Below are 15,539 nucleotides of genomic sequence, written 5' to 3'. Positions count from 1 at the left end.
GGTCCAACTAAGGAATAAAAGGGGCATCTGGCACCTGACGGGCAGAAACCAAATTCAAGAACATTCTATCAATTACACAAAGGACAAATTCAAGAAATAAAAAACCGGAGACTTGGAGTAAATGTTTCATTATTGGTCATGATGATCAAAAGATGATGGTTAAAACACACACACGCACGCGCACGCGCGCACACACACACACACACACACACACACTCAGACATCCCCCAGCCGCAGGACCCCACCCCCACCCCCTGCTGGCGTCTCTGGCCACGCCCTGCAGCCCTTGCTCCACCCAGGACTCCGCCCTTCACTCGGAATTCCACCGCCTGATTTTAACTTCCCTCGAGGCGGTACCCGGATGCTCACTGTGAAGAAAAGCTGAGGACTTGCCCTGGGCTGGGTAGCAAATGCCCCCCGAGTCCTCCTCTATCTCCCTTTCCAAACCTCGCTCCTTTTCTCCCCTCTCCCACCCCATCATTGTTCCCCTGAAACAAACAGGATGGCTTCACAGGTCAATTCTTAACATGTACAAACACCAAAAGCAGAGGAAACGCCCCTGGCCACCCCCCTCCCCCCAAACCCCAGTGCTGGGAGAGCAGCCAGCGGTGGGCGAGGCTGCCTCGGGAACTGCGGAGCCGCAGGAGCTGTCCGGCGTTCTGGAAACTTCTTTGCCTCTGGGCTTTACCGGGAGGCCTCCTCCTTCAGCTCCTTGTTTTTCCGCACCTCCTCCGCGTGCTTGTCCTGGGAAGGAAGGGAGGGAAAAGGACAGGTCACACGGGCTTTCCCGGGATAAAGGGAGGCCGAGGGGCAGGAGAGCCAAAGCAAAGAGTGTGGCCACCACAGGAAGTGACGAGCAGGGTCTGCAAAGGCGTCCTGAGAAGGGGCAGAAGGTTGCAGGTGAGCGAGCCTGCTGGTGGAGCCCCTGGATGCTCGTTGACTAGACACAGCCTCCCTGGGGGGAACCCACCTGGCAGGGACCACCAGTCTCCACCGCCCTTACCTGGCCGTCTGGGGGCTGCACTGATTACACTGCTTGACTTAATGTAAGGTGTAGCTCCATGTAGCTTGTGCCAGAAGAGCAGGTAGAACTCACTGCAGGTGGCCCCTGCACACAGGCAACTGGACTGCCCTTGTGTTTCCTGTCCATCTCCTTAGTGAGGGTTGTCTTAAGCCCCCTGACGAAAGGTGAGGGCTTGTAAAGTATAAATCGACTAAAGAACTTCTGGAAATGTCCAGCTCCACAAAGTGGCTTTTTTTTTTGTAAGTGTGGTAAAAGAATCCTCTTTTGTGTGCCAGCATCATCAAACCAAATGATAGGATCTGACTTCAAACGCCCATCAGCTGTGTGTCTTTGACCAGCTCACTTCACCAGTCAGGCTCAGTTCTGTGGTATTAAAAGGGAGGGGCATGGATGGGAAGCTCTTTTACCTCTAGAATTCTGTGATTTTAGTGTTCACTTCTAGGGCTTATCTCGGTCTACCTTACATCCCTGCTCATGGTGAAGACATCTGGGTCCTCCTTGTGGGCAGGGAGCACGCCTTTTCCTCTTTGTATCTCTCAGTTCCTCATATGGCACCTTGTGCATGGTAGGTGCTCAATAAATCCTCTCTCTGCCAGAGCCTGGCATCCACCCAGATATCATCACATCCAGGTATGGATCAGCCTGGGGGAGACCCACTGAGGCAGCCCAGGGTCCCAGGATGTACCTTAAACTACAGATCTGTCCCTGGAGAGGCCCTAGAACTTTCCACGTCCCTGGGGAAAATGTGGGGAGTGGTACGTCTAGCAGTGGTTCTCAACCTTGCTGTTCGTCAGCATGACCTGAGAAGCTTGTTAAACTGAGGTCCTCAGGCACCATCCCTAGAGAGCCGGGATTGGTAGGTCTGGAGTAGGGTCCAGGTATCTGTAGCTTTCAACTTTACACCAAGTGAGCCTGGTGCGGATGGCCAGTGATTCACACAAGTACTGACAAAGAGACATCGTTATAGGTGTCCCTGGCCTGGGGCAGAGCACACACCTGTCTCTCATCCCACCTCCTGTCTTCATTGTTGGGCAAAGGTGAAGAGTGGTCAAAATTCCAGAGGAGTGATGCTCACGCAGATGTCTGCTCTGACATCTTGCTTCTCTAAGGCTTATCTCACTTCCAAAGAGCTTCCTCCAGACTGTGGACCTTCCCAATCTCTCCAGCTCAGAATCTACTTCTATTCCCAAGTGAGCTCACTGAACAGAACCCTAGGTTTCTGGACTCCCTTTCCTTGGCCTCCAGTGGCTCCCTGTCTGCCAAAAGGCCGGCAGGATGATTGTGGGCTGGTCTCCCTGAAACAAGCATTGAAAGAGCCACCTGGGACTTCCCTGGTGGTCCAGTGGTTAAGATTCCGTGCTTCCAATGCAGGGACCGTGGGTTTGACACCTGGCCGGGGAACTAAGATCCCACATGCCACATGGCATGGCCAAATTTTTAAAAAAAAGAAAGAAAGAAAGAAAAAAAGAGCCACCTGGCCTCATATCCAAAGAACTGGGCTGTAGTCCCAGCTCCACTGCTTAGTGGCTGTGTGACCCTGGACAAGTCATTTGACCTTCTCTAACATGGTTTCCTCATCAGTAAAATAAGGATAACACCCATCCTGCTTACCTCATTGTGAGGATAGGGGTATGATGAAATAATAGTGTTTTGCAGTTTTTCAAATGCCATATCATGGCTCTAGCCTCAATATTTCCCTTGGGTTTAGCCTAAGAACCCATGCCCCATCCTATCCCAATCCCTAATTTTTTTTTTTCCTGCAAGAGTTTGCTCCTACCCATCCCTCAATAACTGGGGAAGCCTGAAATCAGACCTGGAACACTTCCCTCCCATGTGATACTTGATGGAGGCCTTGCTGCCCCTAGAAGGATGGAGAAAGAGAGCAGAGGACCTGCCACATGCTGGCCAGCTGCAGGGCCTACACAACATCCAGATCCCCTGTGAAGAAACCAGATCTTTCTAGTAGCTTTGCCAAGGGCCTGGGAATCTAGGTGGTTGGGCAGAAAGGAGCGGGGACCACGCAGCTCACCATGGGACGAGGCCACCGATCGGGTCCCGGGAGTCACCGCGCAGCAGGCGGCGCCTGGAAATAAAACACAGAGCTGGAGCTCTCCCAGGAGCCGCAGGAGAAACTGGGGCAGCCTTGGGACTCAGGAAATGAGGCCAGCATGTTCTCAGCAGAACGGGCTGTTATTCCACTGACACGTGGGACCAACCCCAGTCTCTCACGTTTCTCATATTCAGGTGACACCATTTGGTTTATTGACGAAAGGCAGAATATTGGAAAGACCAGTGACTCACTCGGTCCATATCAAGAGATTTGGAGAGGATTGTGTTTCCTGCTCAGTGGGCAACTCAGCTCATCATGCCCTTGGCTTAGAGCCAAGAGCTCAAGTCAGCATCTTTCATTAAGTCAAATCGGTCCATTCAAGGATGAAGCCAGGAATGTATAACTGCTTGTTCATCCCTACTCCCCTGCATTAGGCAGGCTTTCTCTAGAAGATAAGAGGTCTGATCTCCCTCAGACAATAAGAAATTTCAGTTGTGTAGCTGGGCAGCATGTCACCCAAGGAACTCCAAAGCTCAGTTCATTTTTCTTGCCTGTGACTTCCCCAATCATCCCTTGGAACTCTCTAAGGATCCACCCTAACAGAATTCTTGCCTGAGGCTGCCTGCTCCCTGAAATGGTCTGCGTGTCCATTATACTTGCCGTGGAAGGAGGAACAGGTCCCAAGAGTCTCCTCTCTGATCCAAGACCGCTTACCTTCTCTTGCAGCCGTTCCAACATGGCGGCAAGGTGGGCCTCCCGGTTCTCCTTGTTGGACTCCATCTTCTGAGCCAGTTTTTCCTTTGCCATCTTGATGAAGTTGTTGTTTTCCTCAATGGCTTTTTGGATCACCTCCCGCTCATGTTCTCGCTTCTCTGCCAGGTGCTTCAGAAGCTCAGCTTCCTGGTACTAGTGGAGCATGGGGGGAGAAAGAGGCCCTTGAAGGTGAGCATGCCAGGGTGTGTTTTTAGCATCATGACTTAAGAGCTCCACACTCAGAACACACGCCTCCCTGAGCCTGGTTGCCTGGCCCATTGGCAGGAAGCAAGGACACTTCCTGGAGTCTCCCACTGGACCCTCGGTCCTCTTTTTCATTCGTTCACAAATGTGGAGTGACCAGATACTAAGTACCAGGCACTATTCCAGCAACTTGGGAAAGAAAAAAGTCTACTAGAGACAAGAATGTATAAATAACTCTAACCCAGGCTAGCATGTGACATATGCCTTGAGAGATAGAAAAGGAGTGCTATAGGAATTCAAGGGTGATAATTTTCAGCTTCAGATATGAAGGAAAGCTTACGCAGAAATGGCATAAGAGTTGGGCCATAAGAATCCATAGAAAGCAAGGAAGGCACACCAAGGGGTGAAGGTACACCATGCCATGACCTTCTTTCCCCTACCCCAGTTAAGGACCCCTTTCCTTAATTGTCTAGCCTTTCCCTAAATCCTTAGTGTTGGTCAATGTCTTCCCTTGTCACGATAAGGTCACCTCTGGGAGTTATGTAATTCAGTGACTTATCCCCCTAACCAAACTCCTAGAGACCCGGGGCTTTTACTTCTTTGTTTCCCTCAGTGGTGTCTCATTCTCTGCCCGGTACCTGGAAGAGCTGCCTAAATATCTATAGGTTGATGGTGACCTGACCCCCAGCTCAGAGCCACCGCCTGTCTTCCTCAGCATCTTCCCCCTCATGCTCAGACAGAGGGGAAAAAGGGACAGCACCGACCTTCCTTCGCTCCTCAGCAGCTTCCAGTTTCTTCTGGATTTCTTCCAGCGATGGGTCTCGCCTCCGGGGGAGGGAGGCATTGAACTCGGGCACCCCATCAAAGGAGGGTGGCTTCAGGATGACTTCAAAGGACTGGCCAGAGGTGCATTTGTTCAGCTCGATGACTTCCATGTCGGAAATTACACACCAGTTCAGGTCCACCGTGTCTGCTGCAGAGAGCAGAAAAGGGGCTGCTCACCCCCTGAAGACCATATGGGGCCCCCCCCTAAAGCATGCACACATGCACACATACATGGGAGGTCTGGGGTCCCCAAGGCAGACCAATGACCAGGGTTCTGGGTCTGTCCTAAACATGGCACCAAACATCGCTGGGCTCTGATGGGGCTGAAGGAGTTGGTAGCCACAGGAAGGTCTCAGACTCTGCGAGCAGGGGCCCCAGGATAAGGGATTTCTAATAATGGCAACTGGCTTTGCTTCTGCTTCTGACAAGGTTCCTCCGGTGGCTGAGCTCTTGCTTATATTGGCACACGCTGAGGCGTTTACTTACCACCCACCTCCCATCCACTCCTCGCCCCGCTACCGATCCGATGGCTCAGCCTTCCGACACCTCTCCCCTTGCCCCGTCCTACCCTGCTCTCTTCTTTCTCTCCAGTCAGTACTGTCTCTCCGCTGGCTTTCATCTTTTCTCCTACACTCTCTCCCACACCAACCTAAACAGAAAAAACAATCTCAGGTGACCCAAGCACTCCCACCTGTCATTTCCAGACCAAACCCATCCTTTCCTTTGAAGCCCCAGGAAGCTAGAGGTGACCTATGCCCTGATCACCACCTCCAATCAGGACGTGGCCATCCAGTGCTCCCTGCCAGTGTCCTGGGACCTGTCACAGGGCTCAGGTGGCATAGCGATCCCAGAGCCTCCTTGGGTGGCTGAAGAGCGGAAGTCCCTTGCCGCATCTGGACCTGCTCAGAGCATTCTCGACCCTTCACTGAGGAGAGCTGTGGGCGGCTCATTTACACCATGACTGTCCCCCTTCTAGGCTAAGTGACCCCGAGGGCAGACCCCCTGTCTACTCGGCCTCTGCGTCCTCCACGGCGCATGAACAAAAGCTGAGATCGAGGGCACTCTGCAGAGGGTCTGACTCAGACCCCCAGCTGCTGTCTGGTCCCCCAGGCCGCAGCCCCATGCCCACCTTCGCGTGGGACTTAGCCCCTCAGAATCAGCTGTGGTGATTTTACTGGCTCTGGGAAAGAGAATGCGATGTAGGGGGGGAGATTTTCAGGAAACTGCGGTGGAGGTGCTGGCCTCCTGGATGCAAGCTACAGGAAGCTTCCGTCTTTACTCTTCCGACTGTGACCCTCACGTACCTTCATATTTATAGGATGACTTATTCAGGGGGTCCGCCAGGAAACAGGAGCAGAACAAGGACACCAGCGGGAGTTCCTTCATCTTCTCTTTGTAGGCTGTGGAAACACGCAACAGGTGAAGAGGGCGACCCTCTTCCTAGGCTCAGAAGCCAGCACTCATGCAAGTGTGGGTGCCTGAGCAGCGGGGGTCACCGAGCGTTACAGAGGCACCCAAACCACCCAAATCCACCCCTTGGTTGGAGACCCAGCCCCTTTTGCCCTGAGCAGCTCTGTTCAGGATCCCTGCGTGTGATTTGGACCCACTTCCGTCTACCTGCGCCTTCCAGGGCACCCAGAGGCCCCCATCTTCTCTCCAGCACATCATCTCCCTTTGTGGTACTGAATGCAAAATGCCTGCAGGTATGGACCCCAAGCACCAGTGCCCTCGCCACCGCCGGCACCCTGGACCTCAATTTCTATGTCCCCGTACGTGCCCAGGATATTCTGTTCCTTTTGCTCCAGGACGGAGGAAACCCACACTCCATTCTCAAAGTACTTGGCAGTGCTTCCCTGAAGGTAAAGAAGGCTACTACCATCGCTGTGGTCCTGCCTCTCCCTGGGTGACAAGGTCAGGCTGTGAGCTTTCCCTGACCATCCCAGTGTAGTGGTCAAAGCCAGTGGGGCTGGTTTCCATGAGGGCTGGAGGGGTCCCCCCCACCCCCATTTGGTCTCTCAGTGTTTGGGGAGGATTTGGAAACTGCGAGGTCACGAGTTAGAGCTGATAACTGTTGGGTTTTTTTTTTTTGCCACGTCGCACAGCTTGTGGGATCTTAGTTTCCTGGCTAGGGATCGAACCCAGGCCCTCAGCAGTGCAAGCGCCGAGTCTTAACCACCGGATCACCAGGGAATTCTCTAGAGTTGATATGTTGGGTCCAGTCCAGCCCACCTCCTCTGGGCCCCTCCCCCATCCCTACTGCCCTGAACTCCCCCCTCATTTCCTTTTACAAATTGAAAACAGAATTAACTGCAAAAATAATACATGGGCATCGTAAAGACTTTTTTAAAAACAAGTGCAAATGAGTAAAAGGAAGCAGAGCTCAACTGTGATCCCACCCCTCATCCAAAGATAACCTCTTTTAACCCTTAGGTGTATTTCCTGTCAGCCTTTTGTCTTTTCTATGCACATGTAAGTACATCTATGCATGTACAGAAATACCCTATGGTGTAGTGCCCCATTACGTAAACGGTTTTTGTACCTACCCGCGAGGGTCATGTTTTCTGGAATGTGAGAGGTGAGTCCTAGTGAAAGTCAGGGTAGGTCTGCCACCAGCTCAGGACACTGTCACAAATCCGAAAAGCAGATCATTTTAGCTGACAGGTTATTTGCATAAGGAAGGTCTTTACACAACTGGGGAGGAAATCCCAGGAGGTACGTCATCTGCCCCCACCTCCAGGCTGACTCTCCCTTCCCCAAACACCGACCCCCCTCTTCCACGTCACTCAGTCAAGTTCAGTTTCCCTCTTCCACGTCACTCAGTCAAGTTCAGTTTCCAAGCACTGAACTTGGAAAATTTCATAATTGAGAAGTTTATCATTTCATAATTGGTTTCCCAATCGCAAGACCCCCTGAGACTCAAACATGGGTTTCCCCAAACTGAATGTATCAATGGATGTTGATCTGTCTCCCTGTGCAGCTCAGTGGCCTGGTCCGAAGGAAAGGTTAAGGTGAGAAACAAACCCTAAGTCAGAATCACCTGGGAGGTATTTGCAAAATAACTCTGTGTCCTGAATTCCTCCCTACACCCAGCCCGGACCTTCCTGCCCAGAGCATTCTGACATTGGACAGAGGATGTCAAGATACCTCTTCAGTTCCCCCTCACTCTCTTGCCTCCTGCCTGCTCCGAACCAGTGTTCTAAGCACTGCTTGACTCCCTTTAAGACAACCCTGGAGTATGAGAATAAACAAATACTAAGGAATAACGTAATCATTATGTGATTCGTGCAGAGATGGAAATCTGCATTCAGGATTACTGTGGGAGCTCAGAGACAGGGCTACAGACTCAGCACAAGGCCTGGGGAGCTAGGAAGGGCCCCCTGATGTTACCAGCACTGGAACTGCTGAATGATGAGTCGAAATGAAGCAGGAGATGGCAGGAAGGGCGTTCTGCCGGGGGAACAGCACGTGAAGAGTCGGGCTGAGAAAGCCCGGTGTCTATGGGGTCTCAAGCTGGTTGATGCCGGACCAGAAAGCGTGAAGGAGGCGAAACAGGAGAGGCAGGGAGGAAGCAGATTGGGGAGCGTCTGGGGGGACAGGAGGTGACAGGAATCTCCTGAAAGCTACTATCTGATGGAGTGAGAAATAGCCAGCAGCGAGTGGCCGTCATGGGGACCACTTGATCCTTGGCCGCTGTGATGGTTAATTTTTGTGTCAACTCGACTGGGCTGAGAGATGCCCAGATAGCTGGTCAGCATCATCCTTGGGTGTGTCTGTGAGGTTGTCTCTGGAAGAGACGAGCGTTTGCGTGACAGACTGAGTAAAGAAGATGATCCTCCCCAATGTGGGTGGGCATCACCCAATCCATTGAGGGAGTAGAACAAAAAGGCGGAGAAAGGGAGAATTTTCCCTGTCTGCTTGAGCTGGGGCGTCTGTCTTCTCCTGACCTCAGGCATGGGAGCTCCTGGCCCTCTGGCCTTCAGACTTGGACTAGATTTACACCACTGGCCTTCCTGGGCCTCCAGCTTGCAGCCAGCTCTGATCGTGAGACTTCTCAGCCTCCATAATTGCATGAGCCAATCCTTCATAATAAATCTCTTTCTATGTGTATCCTATTGATCTGTTTATCTGGAGAACCCTGACAAACACAGCCACTCTCAGTGGTTGCTGTGCCCACAGAGGGTGGCACGAGCCCACAGCTTCCCTGTCTGCCGCTCCATGAGCCAGAGGGACTCCGAGACCAACTGAGAAGCCCTTTCCCTGCTTACTGAGGTGTTTTCCCTCTGGGGACCAGGGTCTGTCCTGGCTGGGGATGGGCAGGGGAGCGGATGGGGTCAGCAGGCTCAGTTCTGGCTGCAGGGCTGGGCCAGTGTGGCGTCAGACAGACTTCATCTCTCTCGTAGATGTTACTGGTTACTTCACATGTCTAACCTTGCTCGGCTCATCTTAATTCTGCACAGAGTTGTACAAATTAAACGAGAAAAGCGTCCAGCAAGAGGGAACGTTTCATAAATATTAGTTCCTTTCCCCCTGCTTTTTACAACAAGATCACTACCGGGTACCACACACCTGCTTCCGAGGCCTCACCAGCCCTGCGGGTAAGGACTGTGGTCCCCATTTGCAGGTGAGGAAACGGAGGCACAGAGGGTTTGTGTGGCTCGCTCAGGGTCACGCAGCTAAAAAGTGAAAGTGCAGAGATTTGAAACCAGGTCAGCTGGCCTTGAAGGGCTCTGTTCCCTGCAGCATCTCTGTGTTCTCCTTGTGCTTTGGAGCCAGAGGCCCCTGTCGTGCCCCTCCCGATGCAGCACAATGGGCCCTCTCTCCTCAGAGTCAAGTTGATCCTGGCAGTACCAGCGAGTCCCCAAACAGGGATGTGGGCTAAGTGCCTGGATATGACAGTCCTGGTCATGAGCTCTGTTCCACACCATCTCCCATTCATGTCCAGGCTGATTGATGGGGTGACTGGCAGAGGGAGTGAGCCGTTGCCAGGAGAGGGCACGGCCTTGGACCTTAACCTGGATAATGAATCAGAAGTGGGGGTCCAAATAGGAAAGAGGAGGCAGAGAAGGCACCCTGAGAAAGCAGGGGACTGAGCTGGGCTTTTTCTGTAGGCGTGGGTACCAGGAGTCAGAGACCTCACCCTTTGGCTTGAGCTGGAAATGATAATTAAGACCCTACACTCATGGAGCACTTTACTGATTACAGTTCTGGTCACCTACATTATCCCAGTTGATGTTTGCAGGAGGCTGGTCTGGGCTGTTAAGACAGGCATCATCAGCTTTGCTTTTCATAAAGAACCTGGGGCTCAGAGATGTTAAGACTCTTAGCTAAGGTCACACAGCTAGCTGGTGTAGAGCTGGCTGTAGGATCCAGTTCTTCTGACTTATAAGCTCTTCTCTTGTGGCCAGTGGAAGGACTGGATGCTAACTGCTGTCTCCTCCATGGTCCTGGGGACTCGGGGAAAAACAGTCTAGCCTCAGGATATGATTGAATGAAAAATATGTATTAAGTGCTCTCTACACGTCAATGGAAGATGTTATGCTAGGAGTTTTAGGTGTAGGAGGAATCCAGTAGAGAACACAGGTCAGAGAGACAGAGAAGGAAGATGGGGCAGGGAAGAGGAGACATCCTAAAGATGGGCAGAGGGGACTTCCCTGGCGGTCCAGTGGTTAAGACTCCACGCTTCCAACGCAGGGGGCATTGATTTGACAGCTGGTTGGCGAACTAAGATCTCACAGGCCGTGCAGTGTGACCAAAAGATAAGGTTAAATAAATTAAAAAAAAAAAAGATGAGCAGAGGTATGCATGGCCAAGGGATTTGCGATTGAGATCTCTCAGCTTCACAGGGCTGGAATCTGCATCATTAAGCATGTGTATTTATAGAGCATCTACTATGTGACAAATGATTTCACTTTTTCATCGTGACCTTGTGATGTAGGAATTACTATCCCTGTTTTATACAGGTGCGAATTGTGGCTCAGAGAGGCTAAGTGGCATTTCCAGGGTCACTCAGTGTAATGGGTTGAATGGTGTCCCCCAGTAAGGTAATGTCCACATCCTAATCCCTGCAATTTGGGAATGTGACTTTCTTTGGAAAGGGTCTTTGCAGATTTAAGTAAGTTAAGGATCTCAAGACGAGATCATTCTGTATTATCTGGGTGGCACCTAAATCCAATGACAAGTGTCCTTCTAAGAAACATGCAGGGGAGGGGCTTCCCTGGTGGCGCAGTGGTTGAGAGTCCGCCTGCCGATGCAGGGGACACGGGTTCGTGACCTGGTCCGGGGAGATCCCACGTGCCACGGAGCGGCTGGGCCCGTGAGCCATGGGCGCTGGGCCTGCGCGTCCGGAGCCTGTGCCCCGCAGCGGGAGAGGCCACAACAGTGAGAGGCCCGCGTACTGCAAAAAGAAAAAAAAAAAAGAAACATGCAGGGGAGAGATACACAGAGAGAAGAAGACCATGTAAACATGGAGACAGAGGTTGGAGTGAAGCTGCCACGAGCCAAGGAATGCCTGGAACACTGGAAGCTGGCAGAAGCAGGAAGGACCCTCCCCTAGAGTTTCTGGGGGAGTGAGGCCCTGCTGACACCTTCATTTTTGGACTTCTGGACACCAGAACTTCGAGAGAAGGATTTGTTGTTGATTTAAGCCTTTAAGTTTGTGATAATTTGTTACAGTGGCCGCAGGAAACTAATACACTCAGTAAGTGACAGAGCCAGGGTTCAAATCCATGATTCGTTCATTGCATCTCAGCTCCCAGTGTTTACACGTGGTCTGATTTGTTCCTCAAAATAATCTGTGTATGTGTACCTGTGGGTACAGGTGCCCTGATAATTTCTCATGCCAATAGTCACATCATTTCTATTGCACTCAAGACCCAGAAGAACATTCTGAGAAAGGCTATAACGGGATAGGAGGAGGGCAAGACTCTCCTGGAAGGCCCAGCAATGCAAAGGAATCCTGAGTCCCTGGGTGGTGACAGCCACAGCAGAGACCCTGACTTTATCTGTAATTAACCTGTGGCATCAACATTGGATGGGACCAGTCACACCCCACTCCCCGGCACTCAGCCTGACTGCCTGAGGACTCCGGGGACTGCCAGAGAACGGCAAGAACACGTGTTATTGCCAAGGTCAGAGAGGACAGAATGCCAGGAATTCAGGGAGGCAGGTGAAGATTAATAGACAATAAAGGCTAGAGTAGGCGGGAGGCCATGAGGACAGACCCATCAGTGGGAGATTCTATCCAACACATCAGATATCAGAGCATCATCAGGTAAAAGCCCTCCTGAGCCAAACCTCAGGCCCTCCCAGAGGCTCCTTGTGAGTTTTCTATTAAGGCAGAGGCCAATCCCAGGCCTTGGGTTGCTCCTAAGGAAGACCAGGACACTGACTGAATCCAGCAATAGCAAAGATCAAAAAAGGGGCCCCCAACTGAAGGTGGATGCATCCAGGTCACTCAGCCGATAACCACAGAACCAGAGCCTGAGCTCAGGACGGTGGCTTCCCGAGCCCCGCCCAGGGCTCACTCCCACGCATTTCTGATGGGTGCAGACTTGTTGGTCGAGAAGCAGGGCCTCTCTGGGCGGCCCAGCCCCTGTGCTGTCAGTTATTGATCCAGCCTAGTCAGTGGTGAGAGGACTCAAGCTTCAGGTGGCAAAGGTAGGAATGTGATGGGGTTATGATGCAATTTATAATAGATTCTGCCTTGCCTCTAACTTTGCAATGGCTCTGGAACTTGACTGTGTGCTGGGCATGTGTACTTTATCTTCTATTCAGTAGGAAGCCACTGACATCTTTGGAATAAAATGGAAGAGAGGAAATGGTGATGCCGAGGATCATCTCCACAATGATAGCTATCACTTCTTGTGGCCAGTGGTGGACAGAGACGAGCATCCAGCTCTCAGATGACACATGGCCTTTTACTGTGTGCACGCCTGGTCTCCGGAGGCATCTCTGACCGCCAACACGACCCAAGTGAGCAAGCGTTTTATTTGTCACTGCAAACACTGCCCAGATAATGCCATCAGGATGTGTCACATCTCATGTGGACTGTTTTTGAGAGAAAATAAGCTAATGCACATCTAAATGGTTTGAATAGAGTGGACCTTGGCAAGAGTGTTCAGAGACAGTAAAAGAACTCTGGTACGGAATCAGGCCGTGGAAGCGCTGAGTTCTGACCCACGTGCTTTAGCCACAAGCAGACAGGAAGCTGGCTCTTTAGGTTATGCCAATTATCAGTCTTTTTAAAAGTCCTGTTGAAATTATAATATTCACCGGAAATAAGCTGCACGAGCTACTTAAATGTCATAGAATCATATCCATACATATCATGTCCATATAGTAACCTGGTTATTTCGTGCTGATTGGCAGCCTTATGTCTTCTTTGGGTTTTTAAAAAGAAAAGGAGATAAATTATTTTTTCATGATTGTGGTTTTCATTCCTTCCACAATATTTATTAAGTATTTAATTCTGTGCCAAGCCCTCAGCTAGTTCCTAAAATAACCACAGGGGTTTTCAATAATGAAAGAATGAAATGGGTCCCCTGGGTGGGAATTTGGAGGCTCTGGAAGTTTCTGCTAGCCTTTGGCAATTCTCTGGCAGTAACAAGGACCATGTTCTACAGGGAGAAAGAGTAGATTTTAGAGCACAGGCCAAGAAGGGACTGTTGAGATTCACAGACGGACACTGGGCAAAGCAGAATATAGTCATGCCTCCGGATCCACGTGGGATCTGTTCCAGGACCCCCACGGATACCAGAATCCATGGATGCTCAAGTCCCAGGCATGGTACAGTCAGCCCTCCATGTCCGTGGATGTGGAACCTTCAGATACTGAGGGTTGACCGTCATTTGGCATTAACTGACTTTGGGGAACTGGTGCTTGTCTGATCACTGCCCCGCTCCGCGCCCCCGCCGTTAGGTTTGCTTCCGAGGCTTCAAAGGGAAGAAATGGTGGGAGCCCCAGACAGTCCCTAACACGCTGAGAAATGCAGCTTCGTTTCCTAGAAATGGTGTTTCCAGGAAATAAGGAGGTGTCACCTGTTGGCAAATGCAGAGCTCTGGTGGCCTAAGTGTGAGGAGCCCCTCCTAATTGTAGGCAAGCCAGAGGAAGAAAATTAAGTCTGCAAAATGGACAACCCCAAATAATCCACAGTGATGGCACTTTCTGGGCTAATTTTATTTTCCATTCAATAGATGCAGAAGAGTCAATATATTTGAAGTAAAAGTCAAGGGCATGTGCAGGGTTGCTGGATGGAGTGCAAGGGATTGGAACCCACCTCTGTGTGAGGTCCTGGGGTCAAAGCACTTGAAAGTATCAACATATAGAACACGTGTCTGTAATCTAACTCCTGGTCACAACAGGAATATTTTGTAGTGCTTTACAGTTTACCAGGCACTTTCAAGTGCATATATATATATATATATATATATATATATGCATCTATTCCTTTTATCTATAATGTTTTAATTACAAACATATTAATATCATATTTCAGAACATCTATGTGACAGAGAAAAGGAAACAGATCCCTGTCATCTTACTGCTTTTTGGTATTGGCATTTCCTTCTAGTTTTCTTTTTATGTCTATTATTTTTACATAGTTGTAATCTGGGCATATATATTTTTATCATTTCATTCTCTCCAACTCCTATCAAACAGATACTAATATACCCATTTTACAGATGATCAATTCAGGTAGGTGACTTGATTTGCTTAAAGTTGTATAAGTGGAAAATGATAAAGATGGGATTTCAACCAGAGTCTTCTTGTGTCAAAGTTCCATGGTACTTCTTCAGACACAAGGCCAAGTGTAAATGTAAAGCAAGATGAATGATTGCCTGGGGCATGTGGCTGAAGGACACACAAGGTCTTGCCTGTGCCAGATCGGCCTCCCAACCATGGGTGGCCCAGTCTCACCATTAAGCTCTCTTTTGTGTCAGGCATTGCCTCAGAAAGTCCCTGTTAAAATGCACACACATGACCTACCAAGTGTAGTAAATTAAATCATTTTCACAACAGCAGAGAACAAGCAATAGATTTGTGAACATTTCCAGGGGTCAAGCTCTCTGCCCATAGTGGGAGGAGCCATGGAGATCTTTAGCGTTTCCGGTTCACACCCTTTTCCAGAGGGCCCAAGAGGTCCAGTGTCATTCCCAAGATTAAGTAGAAGGAGCAAAGCCTTGTTTCTGGCCCAACATTTAGCTACCTTAATGCGAGACCCTTCTCTTTCGCAATATTACTCTTATTTCTTTGTTCTTTCATTCTTCTCCAGTGCTTTGTAAGTTTTACATCTTGCTTTTATCTTTAAGTTAAAATCATTTATGTCTACAGGCAGACCTTGGAGACATAGCGGGTTCAGTTCCAGACCACCACAGCAAAGCGAATGTCGCAATAAAACAAGTCACATGAATTTTTTGGTTTCCCGGTGCATATAAAAGTTATGTTTACACTATCCAGTAGTCTATTAAATGTGCAATAGCATTATGTCTAAAAAATACTTTATTGTTAAATAATAATTATCCATCATCTGACAACACAGGGTTGCCACAGACCTTCAGTGTGTAAAAAAAAAAGCAATATCTCTGAAGCACAATAAAATGAGGTATGCATGTACATCTCATCACATGAAGAATAAAACAGTATCTAATAATTTTCTTTATGAGATAAGAGTTTTAGCATACTTTT

At 49.9% G+C, this 15,539-nt stretch overlaps 1 protein-coding gene across 4 annotated transcripts in view; it reads right to left on the bottom strand.

The window, feature by feature from the left end:
• Positions 1–205: 205 nt before the first annotated feature.
• Positions 206–15,539, bottom strand: part of STMN4 (stathmin 4) — a 20,006-nt gene continuing 4,672 nt past the window's right edge. The window contains exons 1-6 of one of the 4 annotated variants that reach the window (XM_007466168.1): positions 7,400–7,412; positions 6,161–6,256; positions 5,425–5,505; positions 4,796–5,004; positions 3,789–3,980; positions 685–744 (exon numbers count right to left, since the gene is read on the bottom strand). In XM_007466168.1, coding sequence (XP_007466230.1) covers positions 685–744; positions 3,789–3,980; positions 4,796–5,004; positions 5,425–5,505; positions 6,161–6,256; positions 7,400–7,412 — 651 coding nt within the window. Of the gene's footprint in view, positions 745–3,053; positions 3,108–3,788; positions 3,981–4,795; positions 5,005–5,424; positions 5,506–6,160; positions 6,257–7,399; positions 7,489–15,539 lie in introns of those variants that run through there. The other 3 variants (XM_007466171.1, XM_007466169.1, XM_007466170.1) reach the window with 3 other exon arrangements.

This window comes from Lipotes vexillifer, unplaced genomic scaffold (genome assembly GCF_000442215.2).
Source record: "Lipotes vexillifer unplaced genomic scaffold, Lipotes_vexillifer_v1.1 scaffold308, whole genome shotgun sequence".
In the NCBI taxonomy this organism is placed as follows: Eukaryota; Metazoa; Chordata; class Mammalia; order Artiodactyla; family Lipotidae; genus Lipotes; species Lipotes vexillifer.
The sequence above is the reverse complement of the archived record's forward strand: the minus strand, read 5'-3'. Positions and strand labels throughout refer to the sequence as shown.